Source organism: Schistocerca serialis, chromosome 5 (genome assembly GCF_023864345.2).
Source record: "Schistocerca serialis cubense isolate TAMUIC-IGC-003099 chromosome 5, iqSchSeri2.2, whole genome shotgun sequence".
Taxonomy (NCBI): Eukaryota; Metazoa; Arthropoda; class Insecta; order Orthoptera; family Acrididae; genus Schistocerca; species Schistocerca serialis.
In genome coordinates this window covers 404,860,278-404,879,120 of record NC_064642.1, presented here as the reverse complement: position 1 = coordinate 404,879,120, position 18,843 = coordinate 404,860,278, and the positions used below count along the sequence as shown (strand labels likewise).

The window sequence follows — 18,843 nt, the reverse complement described above, 5'->3', positions numbered from 1 at the left end:
CAGGTGAATGCCACTGTAGTAGTACTGGCGAGTACGCGCTGAGCTCCGCTATTTAAAGCCTTCTGAGGTGACATTATGCGCATGCGCTGCTCAGCGTGCGCGTTCATAACGGCTCCGTGCGCTGCGCCTCGCGCCCTCCACTGTGAAAGCCTGGCGTATTGGTGTCAGGTCGATTTCCATCTTTATGCAGATAACTACGTCGACTACGAAGTTTCTCTATAACAGGATTCCAAGCAGAGTTCAGCTGATAACCGCTATCTCGATTGATGAGAGTCTCGTTGTCAGACAATCTTATTTCCACAGATTCATTGATAATCGAGCTCCAAAAGTTTGATGTATGGGCCAAAATTTTTGTGTCGTTGTAATTCATGGAATGGTCTGTGGAAATGCAATGTTCGACGATTGCGGACTTGGTGGGTTGGAGAAGGCGAGTATGCCGTTGGTGTTCCACAATGAGTTCCTACACAGTTCGTGTTGTTTTCCCTATATATGATTTGCCGCATTCACACGGAATTTTGTAAACACCTGGTTTACGCAGGCCCAGGTCGTCTTTAACGGATCCCACCAGTGATGAAATTTTGGTAGGAGGGCGAAAGATGACTCTCACTTGATACTTTCAATATTCTGCCTATCTGTGAAGAAATATTCCCAATAAATGGTAGATAAACAGTCGACCTGAAGGCCTCTTCCTCTTCCTTGTTCCGTCGTTTGTAGGTCTTCATCACTCTGTTCACTTGCCTAGGTGAAAAGCCATTCTTCAAAAATACTTTTGCAGGTGTTCAAGTTCCGCTTGAAGACTGTCGGCGTCAGAGATAGTATGGGCACGGTGGACCAAGGTTTTGAGAACGCCCATTGTTTGTGCTGGATGGTGGCAACTAGTAGCTTGTAGATACAGGTCTGTATGAGTGGGCTTTCTGTACACCGAGTGACCAAGTGTGCCGTCACTCTTCCGTCGCACCAAGACGTCTAAATATGTCAGACAATCATCTCTCTCTATCTCCATGGTAAACTTCATGTTTTCATGTGTGGAGTTCATGTGACGTAAAAATTCTTGGAGACGGTCCAGACCATGAGGCCACACTATAAAAGTGTCGTCAACGTACCGCCAAAATACTGTCGGTTTAAAAGTGGCAGAGTCGAGCGCTCTCTCCTCAAAATCTTCCATAAAAAGATTTGCCACCAGGGGAGACAAAGGACTCCCCATGGCGACACCATCAGGTTGTTCGTAAAATTCGTTGTTAAATGTAAAATATGTAGAGGAGAGAGTGTGCTCAAACAACGCTGTAATGTCTGCACCAAACATATTGCCAGTGAGGTGCAGTGAGTCCACCAGAGGCACCTTTGTGAACAGTGAAACCACATCAAAACTGACCAATAAATCACTACTTTGCATTTGTAGTGACTGAAGTTGACTGATAAAATCACCAGAATTCTTTATGTGATGTGCACACTTGCCTGTCATTGGTTTGAGCAAAGATGCCAAGAATTTTGTTAGGTCGTAGGTGGCTGCTCCAATGTTACTCACAATTGGACGTAATGGCACATTTTCCTTGTGGATCTTAGGGAGTCCATATAGCCTAGGTGGAACTGAACTGTTTGGTTTCAGTCTCTTGATGACCTCCTTCGGTAGAGAACTATTTGATAAAAGTTCTGCTGTTTTTCGCACTACTCGGCTCGTGGGATCCTTATCGATTTTGCGATGCGTTGAATCACATAATAAAACATTGATCTTATTAATATAGTCATCCCTTGGTATGAGGACAGTAGCGTCTCCATTGTCAGATTTTAAGACTACTGTATCCACATCTGCTCGTAAGTTACGGAGGGCTATCCTCTCCATGGGCGAGATGTTATTCTTCATTGGTGCACCCCTGGTCAATACACGGCAAGACTCTCGACGAACTTCCTCCGCTTCATCTGTATCAAGACGGCGTACAGCTTCTTCGATGGCACTGATGAAATCCACTAGTGGCGGTGAAGCAGGTGTGGGAGCAAAATTCAGTCCTTTTGCTAGCACAGACACAGTCGCGTCATCTAAAGTTTTCTCTGTCAAATTAACAACAGATCGTCGAGTTGGAACTTCCTGCTGCATCTGTTTAGAAAGTCTGTCAATCTTGGCAGTTTGCCTCGTCACAGCTTTATCATGGCTCCAGTTTTCTTTAGCCCATGTCACACCATCCACCCAGTCCCACGACAGAGAAGATAGTCTTGCTGCCAATTCCAAATGTATGTGGAACATGTCCTCTGATACAGAATCCAATACCACGCCGAATAAAACGAATCCTTTCTCTCACCAAAGCCATGCTTGCTTTACGTTTGATGTTGTTTGCAGCAGTGGTATTTATGAAATGCACAATTTTGGCAAACGTTGGAATAATGCCCTTGTCTCTGCAACTTAATAAGAATATCAACGAGCCCAGCAGCCTCGCTCTTCTTTCACGTAACTTGTCGAATCGTCGCATACATTCCATCACTTCCTCCCCGTAGGTCTTCATCACTCTGTATGGCTTTTCACCTAGGCAAGTGAACAGAGTGATGAAGACCTACAAACGACGGAACAAGGAAGAGGAAGAGGCCTTCAGGTCGACTGTTTATCTACCATTTATTGGCAATATTTCTTCACAGATAGGCAGAATATTGAAAGTATCAAGTGAGAGTCATCTTTCGCCCTCCTACCAAAATTTCATCACTGGTGGGATCCGTTAAAGACGACCTGGGCCTGCGTAAACCAGGTGTTTACAAAATTCCGTGTGAATGCGGCCAATCATATATAGGGAAAACAACACGAACTGTGCAGGAACTCATTGTGGAACACCAACGGCATACTCGCCTTCTCCAACCCACCAAGTCCGCAATCGTCGAACATTGTATTTCCACAGACCATTCCATGAATTACAACGACACAAAAATTTTGGCCCATACATCAAACTTTTGGAGCTCGATTATCAATGAATCTGTGGAAATAAGATTGTCTGACAACGAGACTCTCATCAATCGAGATAGCGGTTATCAGCTGAACTCTGCTTGGAATCCTGTTATAGAGAAACTTCGTAGTCGACGTAGTTATCTGCATAAAGATGGAAATCGACCTGACACCGATACGCCAGGTTTTCACAGTGGAGGGCGCGAGGCGCAGCGCACGGAGCCGTTATGAACGCGCACGCTGAGCAGCGCATGCGCATAATGTCACCTCAGAAGGCTTTAAATAGCGGAGCTCAGCGCGTACTTAGGTTAGGTTAGTGGTGTTTAACGTCCCGTCGACAACGAGGTCATTAGAGACGGAGCACAAGATCGGGTTAGGGAAGGATGGGGAAGGATATCGGCCGTGCCCTTTCAAAGGAACCATCCCGGCATTTGCCTGAAACGATTTAGGAAAATCACGGAAAACCTAAATCAGGATGGCTGGAGACGGGATTGAACCGTCGTCCTCCCGAATGCGAGTCCAGTGTGCTAACCACTGCGCCACCTCGCTCGGTCTCAGCGTGTACTCGCCAGTACTACTACAGTGGCATTCACCTGAAGATGGCCAGAAGACTCAGCGCCGAAATATCGTGGCAGTAAGTTACTGATATCCGGCAGTTCTCCAGTGTTTTTATGGAACAATCAGTACGTCGGGAAAGCTTTAAACATCACACTTCTTGCTAGTTTATAAATGTGGAGATGACTTTCGATAAACATTTGCAAATTTTGTAGGTTTTGCATTGGCGATAACACTTCCAAAAGCAGAGTTTTGTGGTGGTACGGTATTCAAGAATATCCATTTGAATCAACCACAAACAACACAAATGACAGATAAAGCTGCCCAAACACAGTTTTTCCGCAGATAAGTTGACATCTGACAGGTTATCCCCCAAAATGTATGGCAAAATTAAAAAAAAAATCGTTTACACTGTAGCTATCTCTGTCCTAGGTCGGCAAATTTTCTCTGTCTCTAATAAATACACCGGACAAATCCCCAGGAGACTTCAAGCTAATAGAGTGCAACGTTGCCTCTACACTTGATAATTTCCTTAATCCCTGGAGAGGGAGACTTCACGAGTTTCTTCAGCTCTCGCCTCCAGATGAAGCCACACACTGATGATAACATTCTGAAGAGGTACCAGATGGTGGGGATATTCATGTTATGTTTCACCCGCTGTTGCAAATAGTCTCACACATTTTCTATGGGACAGAGATTTAGTGGGCCAGTCGTTGTACACTACTGGCCATTAAAACTGCTACACCAAGAAGAAATGCAGATGATAAACGGGTATTCGTTGGACAAATATATCATACTAGAACTGACATGGGATTAAATTTTCACGCAATTTGGGTGCATAGACCCTGAGAAATCAGTACCCAGCACAGCCACCTCCGGCCGTAATAACGGCCTTGATACGCCTGGGCATTGAATCAAACAGAGCTTGATTGGCGTGTACAGGTACAGCTGCCCGTGCAGCTTCAACACCATACCACAGTTTGTAACACCACAGCTCTTATGCTGTATGGATTCATTTTGCTTTATTTAATGTTACATTGTTGATCGCCTGTGAATGTGTTCAAATCGATAGCATAAAATTGTGTATTCTTTTCTTTGTCAAACCTTTGATGTCGTGATTTGATTCTATGCAAAGTAGTGTATCTGCAATTTGTATTCTTTGTCCCATTTGGAGGGAACAGAACTTTTGTATGTAATTGTAATTTTGTGTGAATAATTTTTTTGTAGAAGTGTCAATATGTGAAAATGTTCTGTTTTATTTAATGTATTTGTTTGCTGTTATGTAAATTGCTGATCCTCACTTAGGGTTCTTAGTTAGTTTGTATGTAAATGGTGTAGTGGTTCCCCTCTGGAACGGAAATGCGTAGCGCGCGCAAATTGTGGTTGGCCTAGGTGGAAAAGGTGGAACTGATAGTCAGTCGGGGACGAGCAGTCAGTCGGAGACGAGCTACGAGTCGGAGGCGAGCTACGAGTCGGAGACGAGCCACCAGTCGGAAAGGAGCTACCAGTCTGTGCACTGTCAATGTAAAGGTGCATATCATGCTGATTCAGAGAGAGGCTTTTACTGCTTCTTTCCAATGCCTCGGATGGGTGGATAAATAGCTGGATCTATTCTGGAATTTGTATGAATCATCGCCATGAAGATACGATAAAGTCCGGCAATTCTACCTGTAATTCCACCTACCAACATGCAGTTGCCACCACATTGCGCAATCACTGTAACGTAATACTATATTGATGTACAGTGAAGGATCAGCCTAATGGATGTGTTAGTGTGCTGAAATATAAGGTAATTCATATCGGAATTTATTTACCTACCTTGATTTTACTCCTCATCATAACACCTCTCAGGGTCCTCTCCGTTTGAAGTAAAGTGATTACCGAGTGTCCTTACTCAAAGTACGTTGAAGCCTAGAGCTTTGTTAAATAATGCCTCTTGAACTTATTTGAAAGATAGTTAAAGCTAATGTGGTAACAGAGTGAGTTAAAGCAAATGTTATTTGTCCAATAATAATTTTCCTATTGAAACTGTTATTTAAAGTGCTGTTACCAACTTCAAACTTTAGGCTGAGTCTTATAAAGTAAATGATCACGTTGTTGTCTGTAGTAAATTCTAAAAAGGAGAGTCAATTCCTTGCAATTTTGTCAACATTGTGTTTCGTTGTAGTAAAAGTGAGAAAGCTGCAGTTGTGAAACGTTACATTCTCATGTATGCCAAGTGTTTGTCTCTCTTGTGTGCATATTAACAGGATAAAGACCACTCAGTTTGTGTAAACCCTGAAAGTGATAGTGTTTTTCTGTACCTGTTATAATTTTGAAAATAGTTCCTGCTGCTCTAACTGTTAGCTTCAATCTTAAAACATATGTGTGTTAGAGTTCATTGCACTCGCGTCTTGCTAAGTTTAGGTTGTGTCTGTTGTGTTGTCCATTATAGTTACTTATACCTACTTTCATAAACGAGAATGTTAATCTTTCTCTTGCCTAATTAGGCTGGCGACCGTTTCCCTTATTCTATAAACAGTATTGCTAGGCAAAATTTTGTTTGTCACTATTCCAATATTAACGTAATTCTGACTTTCATTTCCGATAAGCCACTTCCATTAGGAACAATACGGTCAACTTAACAAAATTCCTCTCAGAGGGTAACACTGCTCTGTTGCTTTGTGCCATAGTTACTTTTACAAAATTGTTTTATGTTACAACCTGCTTCTGGCATTGAGGTTATGGTACAGTAGTTAGAAGACGGGGAGTGTTATAAGTTCATCAAGAGCAGTGACTGGCATATTGTGACGAGCCAGCTGCTCGGCTACCATTGACCAAACGTTTTCAGTTGGCGAGAGATCTGGAGAATGTGCTGGCCAGGGCAACAGTCGAACATTTTCTGTATCCAGAAAGGTCAGTACAGGACCTGCAACATGCGGTCGTGCATTATACTGCTGAAATGTAGGGTTTCGCAGGGATCGAATGAAGGGTAGAGCCACGGGTCGTAACACACCTGAAATGTAACGTCCACTGTTCAAATTGCCGTCAATGCGAACAAGAGGTGACCGAGACGTGTAACCAATGGCACCCCATACCATCACGCCGGGTGATACGCCAGTATGGTGGTGACGAATACACGCTTCCAATGTGCGTTCACCGCGATGTCGCCAAACCACTGATGCCACCATCACGACGCTGTAAACAGAAACTGGATTCATCAGAAAAAATGACGGTTTGCCACTCGTGCACCCAGGTTCGTCGTTGAGTACATCATCGTAGGCGCTCCTGTCTGTGATGCAGCGTCAAGGGTAACCGCAGCCATGGTCTCCGAGCTGATACTCCATGCTGCTGCAAACGTCGTCGAACTGCTCGTGCAGATGGTTGTTGTCTTGCAAACGTCCCCATCTGTTGAGTCAGGGATCGGGACGTGGCTGCACGACCCGTTACAGCTATGCGGATAAGATGCCTGTCATCTCGACTCTAGCCGGCCGAAGTGGCCGTGCGGTTAAAGGCGCTGCAGTCTGGAACCGCAAGACCGCTACGGTCGCAGGTTCGAATCCTGCCTCGGGCATGGGTGTTTGTAATGTCCTTAGGTTAGTTAGGTTTAACTAGTTCTAAGTTCTAGGGGACTAATGACCTCAGAAGTTGAGTCCCATAGTGCTCAGAGCCATTTGAACCATCTCGACTCTAGTGATACGAGGCCGCTGGGATCTAGCACGGCGTTCCGTATTACCCTCCTGAATCCACCGATTCCATACTCTGCTAACAGTCATTGGATCTCGACCAACGCGAGCAGCAATGTCGCGATACGATAAACCGCAATCGCGATAGGCTACAATCCGACATTTATCAAAGTAGGAAACGTGATGGTATCCATTTCTCCTCCTTACACGAGGCATCACAACAACGTTTCACCAGGCAACGCCGGTTAACTGCTGTCCGTGTATGAGAAATCGGTTGGAAACTTTCCTCATGTCAGCACGTTGTAGGTGTCGCCACCAGCGCCGACCTTGTGTGAATGCTCTGAAAAGCTAATCATTTGCATATCACAGCATCTTCTTCCTGTCGGTTAAATTTGGCGTCTGTAGCACGTCATCTTCGTGGTGTAGCAATTTTAATGTCCAGTAGTGTGTAATTGAGTTCCTGCCCTTTCGACAACTAACTGCGGTCCAGTGAACATGGCTGTTGCAGTCTAGGAAGACGGGAGTCTCCAGAGCACGTTTACCACAATCACCCCCAAAACATCTGAGAACCAACCCCGTGCTGAACTGCATCCCCGACACACTACAGAATTAAACGTCTCATTGGGGTATCGATGCACTCGACGCCTTGCATACTTTGAACAGAGGCTTAATCGCAATTAGTTGGAATAAACGATACGCCTGTAGTCAGCTGTTTCCAGTTTTTGTGTTGTTTGGTTCTCTGGATACGTGCAGCTTTATGTGGAGCTGTGAGCAGTCGCCTTTTACGAGGCACATGATTCAAAATGTCTACTGCACGCCGTTCCCTTCACAGTTTTCGCTCGGAAACTGGCTGAGATGGACCTGCATTCACTGACAGCAGCAATTCATATCGAATACGCTTCTCGGGTTTGCCGCCGGATCGTATTGTGTAAATCGCACGATATTTCTTCGATGCAACTGCTCGACATCATCAGGTGGTGGTAGCTGCTGCTGTCACTGCTGCAAGGCGCGACTGATGATAGTCGCGCGGCGGCGTAGGAATTTATCATGACGGGAGCATGCAATAGGCTTGCGCGGGAAGACGCTCGTAGTTTGGAGGAAAGCGGCGCTCCTGGTGCCCTCTGCTGGGAATCGCAGAAAGGCCATCCGCGCGTGCGCTATGGGCAATTACTGTGCTGCACGCGCCCCTTTGGTTGAAGTCTGAACTAAATCTCAACCACGCGCTGCGTCACTTGATGACACGGAAGTTCTTGTTTTCCCTGTTTTTGATTTAATGGCAGCCAGTGCTGGATTCCAGGTGGCGCTCAGCTGAAAACCTGCATCCCTGTTGATAAGATTGTCCGCCGTGCGGATATGTATGGCCTCCTTAATAACACAGTCCCAGAAAGATGACGCTGGGAATAAAATTTCCGTCTGTTCGTAAAGCATACGATGTCCCGTTGTAACACTCCGGTTTATTCTACTGACTTATCCCGCTCGATCGAGATCTGATAGCAGCCCATAACAGATATTAATTAATGTGACCGTGTACCTAATGGGGCTGGCAATCGGATTGGACTGCTACGGAGATGTTACATTCCATTCTGTCCTTCTCAAATGCTGTAATAATAAAATGTCTGGTGGCAAGAAGAACAACAATACAGCTTCATCAATCAACGACCTATATTCATCACAAAAACACCAAAATAGCCACTGCCTTCGTCTTACAGAGTTAATAACGGCTAATCTTAGCACAGGCCTCTTTGTTATTCATTATCGTCACACGCAAATTTTAATCACTGTAAACCAACACTGCAATCCAACACTGCAATCCAAATAATGCCGGCGCGGTAGACGCGAAAATACAAATATCGGCACTGAAATATCACTGAATCATTCTATTAATTATACTTTTCACTTTCCCGAATATTTCTAACACAAAGGGGTTAAACCACGGCGATGGCCACTCCCTCTGTCGGTACGGTCTTGCATTCCAGCAACAGACCTCCACCCGGCTCGGCCCACAGCGCGTACCACACTACTGTCTCAACACTCGCTCTCGCTCTCGCAACCCGACACACACTATCGATTGTTTGTCCTGTCGACCTGTGCTGTCGCAAAACTTATAGTAAGGGCCTACGGACCCCTTACACCGTGCCCAGGCAATGCTCCGCTACCGCTGATTTATCAGGTTGCCCCAGGCGTGTATGACGATGATGTTCGACGCAACGTTCTTGCACGGTTCGGCATGTCTGTCCAATATAAGATTTTCCACATTGGCATGGGATTTTATTCACGCCACGTTTCCTGAGGCCAAGTTCGTCTTTGACCGAGAACAATAAATTCCTCAGTTTTGCTGGTGGCCGAAAAACACACTCGACGTCGTGCTTTTTGAGGATTCTTTCTATTCTCGAAGACATGCCGCCAAAATAGGGCAAGAACGCTGTTGCAGTGGGTGCCTCCGTATCTTCATTTACATCCCTGCTTTGAGTTTGCTTGGAACGGAATGCATGGCGTATCTGCCTATCGGAATAGCCATTCTGTTGGAATACCGTTCTCAGGTGTTTTAGCTCATCAGGTAGACTGTCGGCATCTGAGACTACATGTGCTTTATGCACCAAAGAGCACACTACATGTGTGATTATCATCAGTGGCGCCTTGCAGCAGTGACAGCAGCAGCTACCACCACCTGATGATGTCGAGCAGTTGCATCGAAGAAATATCGTGCGATTTACACAATACGATCCGGCGGCAAACCCGAGAAGCGTATTTGCAACAGATCAGTCGGGAATGCATGAAAAGTCACAATTCCTATCGGATTTGAAACCGATTGTCGCTAACAAGGTGTGAAATTCGCCTCTAGTTTCTGTAAGTTAGAATCGCTTCAGGACCACTGTTCATACGCCAAGTTACATGGCAGCGAGCACAGTACACCCGTCCTTAGTTCGTGGTGATACACCAACAAATCTGGCAACATCATTCGCGGCGTGGTCATGGACACGTCCAAACACGAATCTTCTTTCTGCTACTCTGTTCCGTCTGCAAAGAGACCTACAGTTCTGCAGTGACTCTACACCCAAGTGGCTAATATTTTGTTGGGTGAGTAATTCCTCCATTAGCTGCTTCGTGCGAGTACACGTTCCGTGCAATAATCTCGTTTCAGTCTACAATTTGCAATATCTGTCACGCTGCAATCTACTTACAACGCTATTCGTATTGTTTGCGCCCACTCGCTCGCAGAGGTGTGGCGAGCTCCGCGGATGGGAGTCCGGTGATGCGCCGCCTGTGGTCACGACTGCCAAAACAAAGAAACATTCCTCCCCTTAGAGTCGGAATACATTACCGCTGCACTGCCCTTCTCTTCTGTGTTTATTTTCAACGACCTTCATGAGGTCCGCTTACTGAATGCGCGCAAAGCACGAAAACTGGAAAGACGGGAAGAGCCGATGTATCTTGCACGAAACTTCCACCAGAGACACGAATCTCGTAAGGAAGAATGCAGCGTTGAAACTTCTGATTCTTATTCAAATCTCTTAGCATTCTTGGTCCTTCCTTAGTTCAATAAGAAGCTCCCACAGACCTCTCATATAGAGCAAAAACATTTTTTCACTATAAACTCAATGGAAGTCTCAACGCCGGCCGGTGTGGCGGTGCGGTTCTAGGCGCTTCAGTCTGGAACTGCGTGACCGCTACGGTCGCAGGTCCGAATACTGCCTCGGGCATGGATGTGTGTGATGTCCTTAGGTTAGTTAGGTTTAAGTGGTTCTAAGTTCTAGGGGACTGATGACCACAGATGTTAAGTCCCATAGTGCTCAGAGCCATTTGAACTATTTTTGAAGTCTGAACAGCTAGAGCCTATCTTTCGTAGCAAGCTTGTGAAACGTCATTAAATGAGATAATTCCACCAAAGCATTGGAAAAGTACACGTGTGAACTTGTATTACCAGGATAATTTCCTGTAATTAGAAAGGTTTACTTAAATAGTGTGCAATGTCACCATTTTTTGTGATGTGGGAGTGTTGCTTCTTGTGAGTGATTATTTAAGTGAAGAAAGCTGAGGTCCCGTCGACATAGAGGTCATTAAGAAAAGATTGCTGCTTCAAATAGAAAAATACGTGAATGAAAAGCAACCGTATTCTTGCTGACAGAACCGACTCTGTATTTATGTAAAGAGATTTCCGGAGGTGACGAGATACTTATTTCAGAGTGATTAATGGAGATTTGAAACCATGTCTCCCAGAAAAGGAAAAGGAAAATTAGAATAAATATGTTTTGAAAGGATTTTGTTTCACTTTTTTTTCACGTGGACGTATCTCAGTGAAGTTTCACCATCATCAGTGGGTTCCCTTCATTTTATTGTCGAATAACAAGTAAAAAGTAAAAGTATACCTCAAAAGCAAATACTGCTGTTCAATTAGCTATCTGTCATCTGCAGTTCGTTGGTATTTCGTTACGGTTTGCATTTTCAATTGTTAATGATTTCTCTATAATACATTTTTCGTCTGAAGTGGAACAAATAGGACTAAAATGTAACCAACGTTCGTTTTCAGCTTCGTTAACGTCGTTTCTCTTTCTGCTAATACTCATTTGTTAGTTGTAACTGTTTGCGGAAAAATGTTTCTGCCTATTGGTGTGAGGACATGTTACTACTGATGGGCTGTGTAAATTCGTGTCAGCGTCGGCTCTATGTCTTTGTGTGAGTGTGAGAAGAGAGAGAGAAAGAGAGGGAGAAAGAGAAAGAGAGAGCTAGCTTTAGTTTTTACCATATATTTGTCTTTGAAAACAAAGGTTAGAATCCCCTTACAGGCAGCAGTGTATATTCGTAAGAGGAAAGGAAATATTATATGAATATTATACCTGAAAAAAAAATTCTCCCATGATAATTTTTCACTCTGCAGCGGAGTGTGTGCTGATATGAAACTTTTTGGTACATTAAAACTGTACGCTGGACTTGGACGCGAACTCAGAATCTTTTCCTTTCACGGGCAACAGGTATACCAACTGAGCTACCCTTTTCTCCCTTATTTCCTCCCGTTTCTGCCACTTAGGCACGACTCAACTCTTCCTCACAGCTTTACTTCCACCAGTAACTCATCTCCACCTTCCAACATGCATCAGGGAAGCAGTTAAAATGGTTCAAATGGCTCTAAGCAGTATGGGACTTAACATGTGAGGTCATCAGTCCCCTAGACTTAGAATTACTTACAGCTAACTAACATAAGGACATCGCACACGTCCGTGCCCCATGCAGGATTCGAACCTGCAACCGTATCAGCTGCGCGGTTCGGACTGAAGCGCCTAGAACCGCTCGTCCACAGCGGCCGGCCAGGAAAGCAGTGTTGTAACCACTACGCAAATACGCTCTTCTAATTTTGGAAGGTAGGAGATGACGTAGTGAGTACAGCTGTGAGGACGTGTCATGAATTGTGCTCGTGTTGCTCAGTTGGTAGAGAACTTTCCCGCGAAGAGGAAAGGTCCCGGATTTGAGTCGCGATCTGGTACACAGTTTAGCTCTGCCAGGATGTTTCAAAGAAAATTGTGTTTAATCAATGTAGAATCCGTTCATAAAATATGTATTTTTTAAACAAAACCAGATACAAGAAAATCAGCTCATTTTGTAGATGAATAGAGGAAGAAAGGAACACATAGAAAACAGACGAGAAGGCGGGACAAGATGATAGGGCATCAGCAAATAATTTCCGTGGTACTACAGGGAGCTATAGAGGGTAAAAGCTTCAGGTGAGGACAGAGAACGGATTACATCGAACAAATTATTGAGGAAGTACGGTACAAGTGCTACTCAGAGATTAAGAGATTGGCAGAAATGATGGAGACTGACGCTCCAAGAAAAATAAGCGAGGTAGCGCAGTGTTTCAAACTCTGGATGTGCCCACAGGAGTATTTGGGTCCTAGATCCCAAACAGTGATCCAAATTTAGGTTCTCCATGGTTGCCTAAGCTATTCTAGGCGAATAATGGGACGTTTTCTCTTAGTAGGCTATGGTCGAATTTAATCGTCATCTTTGTCAAAGGGAACTAAACTAATTAATTAAATATGTAGCAGGCTATGTATAAAGAGTGATTTTATATTGGTGAGATATATGGGTGTATTCCGATGTCCAGATTCCTGCGTAAAAAGCTATTCATACATGGTAGGAAGCTTATAGTTGATCGCAACAGTGAAATCATGGACACGGAGCAAAAGATTGGTCAAGGAGATGAAAGGAATGCATCTGTTCCTTATTCAAAGGAATAATTCAAGTATCGTCTTGACTGAATTAGGGAAACCACGAAAAACAACAATCAATATGCTATAGCCTCAATTTTAATCCATCTCCTTCGGAACGCGAAACCAGTTTCTTGAATCGTTTCAGCACAACGCTCGGATATCGGTCACTAAACTTCACTTGAACACAAGTATGCCAATATTTTGAACAGTATTTCTTAACCACTAAGTAATGTTTGTAAAGATTCTCATAGCAACTTAGGAAATGAAAGAGCTAGGAGAACTTAAAAAATTGTACCGACAGACTCCGAATGCCAATTTGATCGTTATGAAAACTTCCGTTCGCTTGTTTCATTTCTTAATTTCTTGATACAGGGAGTGGCAATTTACCTTCATCTTAAACAAATGTAACGTATTGCGAACACATAGATAGAAAGACCCGTTATTGTATGTTTACATTATTGCAGAATAGTCACTTGAAGCAGTTACTTCCATAAAATATCTAGGAGTATGTATACGGAGCGATTTGAAGTGGAAGGACTAGATAAAATTAATCAGAGGCAAGGCAGATTCCGGACGGATTCATTGGAAGAAACCACAGGAATCAATAAAGGAAGTAGCTTACGAACAGTAGCTCGAATATTTCTCTTCAGTCTGGGATCCACTCCAGATAGACACAGAGAAGGTCCCAAGAAGAGCAGCGCGTTTTGTTACGGGTTCGTTCAGCAAGCGTGAAAGCGTCACGGAGATTTCTCAGTCAACTGCAGTGGTAGAGTCTGCAAGAGTGGCGTTCTGAATCCCGGTATGATCTACTGTTACAGTTCCAAAAGTATAAGTTCCGAGAAATTCAGACAATATATTGCTTCCTCCTACTGTGTTTTGTGGAAAGACCACGAAGATAAAATTACAGAGATTCGAGCTCACGTGGAGTCTTATGAGCAGTCGTTTTACCCAGGAACTACACTCATGCTCATAAATTAAGGATAATGCTGACACATGGTGAAACAAAGCTCTGGTGGGCGGTTTGCGGATTTAAATCACCTTGGGGTATGACCACGCAGTGAATTTGACCTGCGGTCGTCGCACGGTGGCGCTGGCAGCAGTCCACATACGCAGAGGTGTGTTGGTGCATGTCAGAGTACCGTGCAGCGAGTAAGCGTGCAGACGTTTTGAGACATGCTAATGGTTACCGTGTGTTGAAAATGGCTCAAAGAACACATATTGATGACGTTATGAGGGGTAGAATACTAGGGCGACTTCAGGCTGGTCAAACACAGCAGGTCGCAGCACGGGCCCTCCGTATGCCACAAAATGTAGTCTCAAGATTATGGCAACGATTCCGGCAGACAGGAAACGTGACCAGGAGCTACAGTACGGGACGTCCACAGTGTACAACACCACAAGAAAACCGATATATCACCATCAGTGCCCGCAGACGGCCACGGAGTACTGCAGGTAGCTTTGCTCCGGACGTTACCACAGCCACTGGAACAGTTGTCTCCAGACACACAGTCTACAGACGACTGAACAGAAATGGTTTATTCGCCCGGAGACCTGCAAGCTGCATTCCACTGACCCTGGTCACAGGAGAGCCCGTAAAGCCTGGTGTCAAGAACATAGTACATGGTCGTTGGAACAGTGGTCCCAGGTTATGTTCACGGACGAGTCCAGGATAGTCTGAACAGTGATTCTCGCCAGGTTTTCAACTGGCGTGAACCAGGAACCAGATACCAACCCCTTAATGTCCTTGAAAGGGACCTGTATGGAGGTCGTGGTTTCATGGTGTGGGGTGGGATTATGATTGGTGCACGTACACACCTGCATGTCTTTAACAGAGGAACTGTAACAGGTCAGGTGTATCGGGACGTCATTTTGCACCAGTACGTCCGCCTTTTCAGGGGTGCAGTGGGTCCCACCTTCCTCCTGATGGATGATAACACACGGTCCCACCGAGATGCCATCGTGGAGGAGTACCTTGAAACAGAAGATATCAGGCGAATGGAGTGGCCTGCCTGTTCTCCAGACCTAAACCCCATCGAGCACGTCTGGGATGCTCTCAGTCGACGTATCGCTGCACATCTTCAAACCCCTACGACACTTCAGGAGCTCCCACAGGCACTGGTGCAAGAATGGGAGGCTATACCCCAGCAGCTGCTCGACCACCTAACCCAGAGTATTCCAACCCGTTGTGCGGCCTGTGTACGTGTGCATGGTGATCATATCCCATATTGATGTCTGGGTACATGAGCAGGAAACAGTGGCGTTTTGTAGCACGTGTTTGGGACGCTTTTCTCAACTTATCACCAATATCGTGGACTTACAGATCTGTGTCGTGTGTGTTCCCTACGTCCCTATGTTATTACCACCAGTTTTGTGTAGTGCCACGTTGTGTGGCACCATATTCTGCAATTATCTTTAATTTATGAGCATGAGTGTATATGCGACTGGCACAGGAAAACAATCGAGCGAGGTGGCGCAGTGGTTAGCACACTGGACTCGCATTCGGGAGGACGACGGTTCAATCCCGTCTCCGGCCATTCTGATTTAGGTTTTCCGTGATTTCCCTAAATCGCTTCAGGCAAATGCCGGGCTGGTTCCTTTGAAAGGGCACGGCCTATTTCCTTCCCCATCCTTCCCTCACCCGAGCTTGCGCTCCGTCTCTCATGACCTCGTTGTCGACGGGACGTTAAACACTAAACTCCTCCTCCTGGCACAGGAAAAAGGGGAAGTGGCAGTGTTTCATAAAGCACCCTCCGCCACTCGCGAAAAGATGGCCTGCGGAGTATAGATGTAGATGCATACGTATATTATAAAAGTATTTTCCGTTCTGGCACCCGAAATACCACTGTGTTTCGCCGTTTCCTTACTACCTTCAATCGATCTCACGAGGACTACCGTCGCCCATTCCACTTTCCTGTGCTATCCTAACAACTGCTGCAAAAGATGAAGGATGCGCACGAACATCAATGGGAACAGCCACTTGCTGTACCTCAACTGCAATGATGCTCGCGTCCCTTTCTCCTTCAAATTTTATAACTCGTATCTATATGTAATATTATTTGAAAAAAAAAAAAACCTGAAAGTGCACGAAATGCTGCGTGCTATATACATCGGGGAGAAGCACAAGGCAGAAATGAGCAATGGTAGAGAGCTCGGTACGCACCTGTCGACGACTTGGCTGTGCAGCTCCTTCCAGTTCTCGGGGTCCTTGTCGGTGCCGATGCAGGGATTCAGGTCCCGCAGCCGCACGCCCGCCACGTTCACCCCAGACCACACGGGCACTGCGGCACGCAACAAGCACACACGTCACGCACAGATTCCAAATCTGAATTCGTAAGCTCTAAATTTCACAAATGTCGGGTAGTTCGCCGTAGAGATAAGGACGGCAAAACTCGATAAAATTCCCTGCGCAAGTGATGACCTTAGATAAACAATTCAAATGCCAAAACATGATCCTCGTCTCTTTTCCCAGTAGGATTCATGATAGAATGCGATGGCACTGTTTATCTAAATATACACCGCTCGACGGAAAAAAATGGGAAGCACCCCAGCGGCAGAGTCATGTAGTGTAACTTCATACACGTACGACAGCGGGAATGTAAATGTATAGAGTTACAACTCTTTGTGACAAAGAGAACGACAACCAAGGTGCATTAAGGATGTTTTTGTTTAGTGTTCTTACAAGGTTTGGTAGAATACATAAGTTGCTTGAACAAAATCAGTTGTTGGTATGATCATACGAAGGACATGGAGATGCCGCCCGCTTGTGTAAGACTGCGTTATCAGCAGTGTGGGTCTCCATTTGGCCAACTGGTCGAATCGTGCAATATCAGACTTGTGGTGAATTCTGATGTGACAGTGGCTCGATTTAGACTGCATGGAAAAGTGAGGACAGGCACACACGTCACCAATATTCCACTCAATCACCTCTGGTCACCACGCAGAAGGACCACCATATTGTGCACCAAACTCACTGTAACCCATTCACTCTCATTTGAGACCAAGTAATGAACTTACTTCTAGCTCTTGTGTCATCCCTTAGCAGTACTATCACCAGCACCAGACGGATTAGCGAATTCAATGCTATGCAACCTTATGTGTTACCTCTCTTGCAACAGTACCGTGGTACCACTTCTCAACGGAACAGTGTTCTTCCACCATGGCACGTGTCTCTATGAACTGTCTGCGTGATGTTGAGATACTCTCGTGGTCAGTAGGATCCCCACATGTGTCCCCAATAGACCATGTGTGGGACCTGCTCGGACGTCAAGTCTGTCCCAGTGCCAGTATTCAGGATATCAAGGACCAGTTACAACAGTTGCTGGCCAGCTTTCCTCAGGAGAGAATACAACGGCATTATGATACCCTTCCAAACCGTACCAGGCCAGAAGGAGTGCAATGTCATACTGATAAGAGCGCTCATGCTGTCAAGTTCTTAGTAAACGTGACTCGATTTTGTAATCACTTGAATAACGTTACATATCCTCTCAACCTGTGAAGTTCCATTTCGTTTCCTCCTCCCTTTCTAGGTGTTGAACATTCTTTTTGTCAGGCAGTGCCAAATTCACACAAAAACCAGTTATATTGTTTTGGTAGTAATAAAGTGTAAACTACCTAGAACTAAAGCTAACAAAGAGAAGTTCCCGAGTTCACTATCCACAATTCATGGTGTAACTGACAAAATTCATTAATCTTAAGTATACAGGGTGAACCTGACGCGAACACCACAAAGAAAATTTCGTAGGTCGTTAAGGAATATTTTTGCACTATTTTGATACAAGGGACGCGTGGTTTTTAGTGGCTCGTTACTGAGTAATAATGTAATTATGATTTATTCAGTTACCATTGTTCTGTGAAAATATCGTCACAACAGCGAAAAACCTTGTAGCATGCAGTCACCAAAACATACAACTGGAAACTCGGAGTAACGTAACATCTCTCAGATGAAACAGACCCGACACAAAACTGAGCGGTACTTCAGGGTGAAAAGTGAAATGAGTATCACTATCGTGAGCGAATGGAACACGCTTGTTTTCAGACAAGGCACACAGCGCATACCGTGGCCACTTGTACTGGTATCTCCATACCGGAGCAAATGTCGATGGCGTGCACATGTTGCAGGCGTATTTTCCGTGGGACACGGATAAAAAGATTGATGGGGGTAAGAAGTCAAATGAAATGGAGTTAACACAGTAACGAGCCACCCAAAGGTCAATTTTACCAAAATGCTCATAAAATATCCCTGAACAACCTTCTAAATTCTGTCGGTGAATTTCGGTTTCACCGTGAGTAGATGATAATAATTATAAGTTAATCATCAGCTTTAGGGGGAAATTCTCAAAAATGTTACCGTTTAAATTTGGAGTCATTATTATATTATGAAAGAAATTGCGCTATTATCGTCTATAGTTGAGTCGGCGTAAGTTGATCCCTGATAGTTGTTGTGGGTCGAGCACGGCAGCTTCGTGCACCTACCTCAACCGATAACGTAATGCGA

The 18,843-nt window shown here is 44.9% G+C and overlaps 1 protein-coding gene across 1 annotated transcript in view; it reads right to left on the bottom strand.

The window, feature by feature from the left end:
* Positions 1-18,843, bottom strand: part of LOC126481968 (L-lactate dehydrogenase-like) — a 282,518-nt gene that overhangs the window by 50,541 nt on the left and 213,134 nt on the right. Inside the window, exon 5 of the mRNA XM_050105932.1 lies at positions 16,510-16,627. Within this exon, the coding sequence (XP_049961889.1) occupies positions 16,510-16,627 (118 nt within the window). The remainder of the gene's footprint in view (positions 1-16,509; positions 16,628-18,843) is intronic.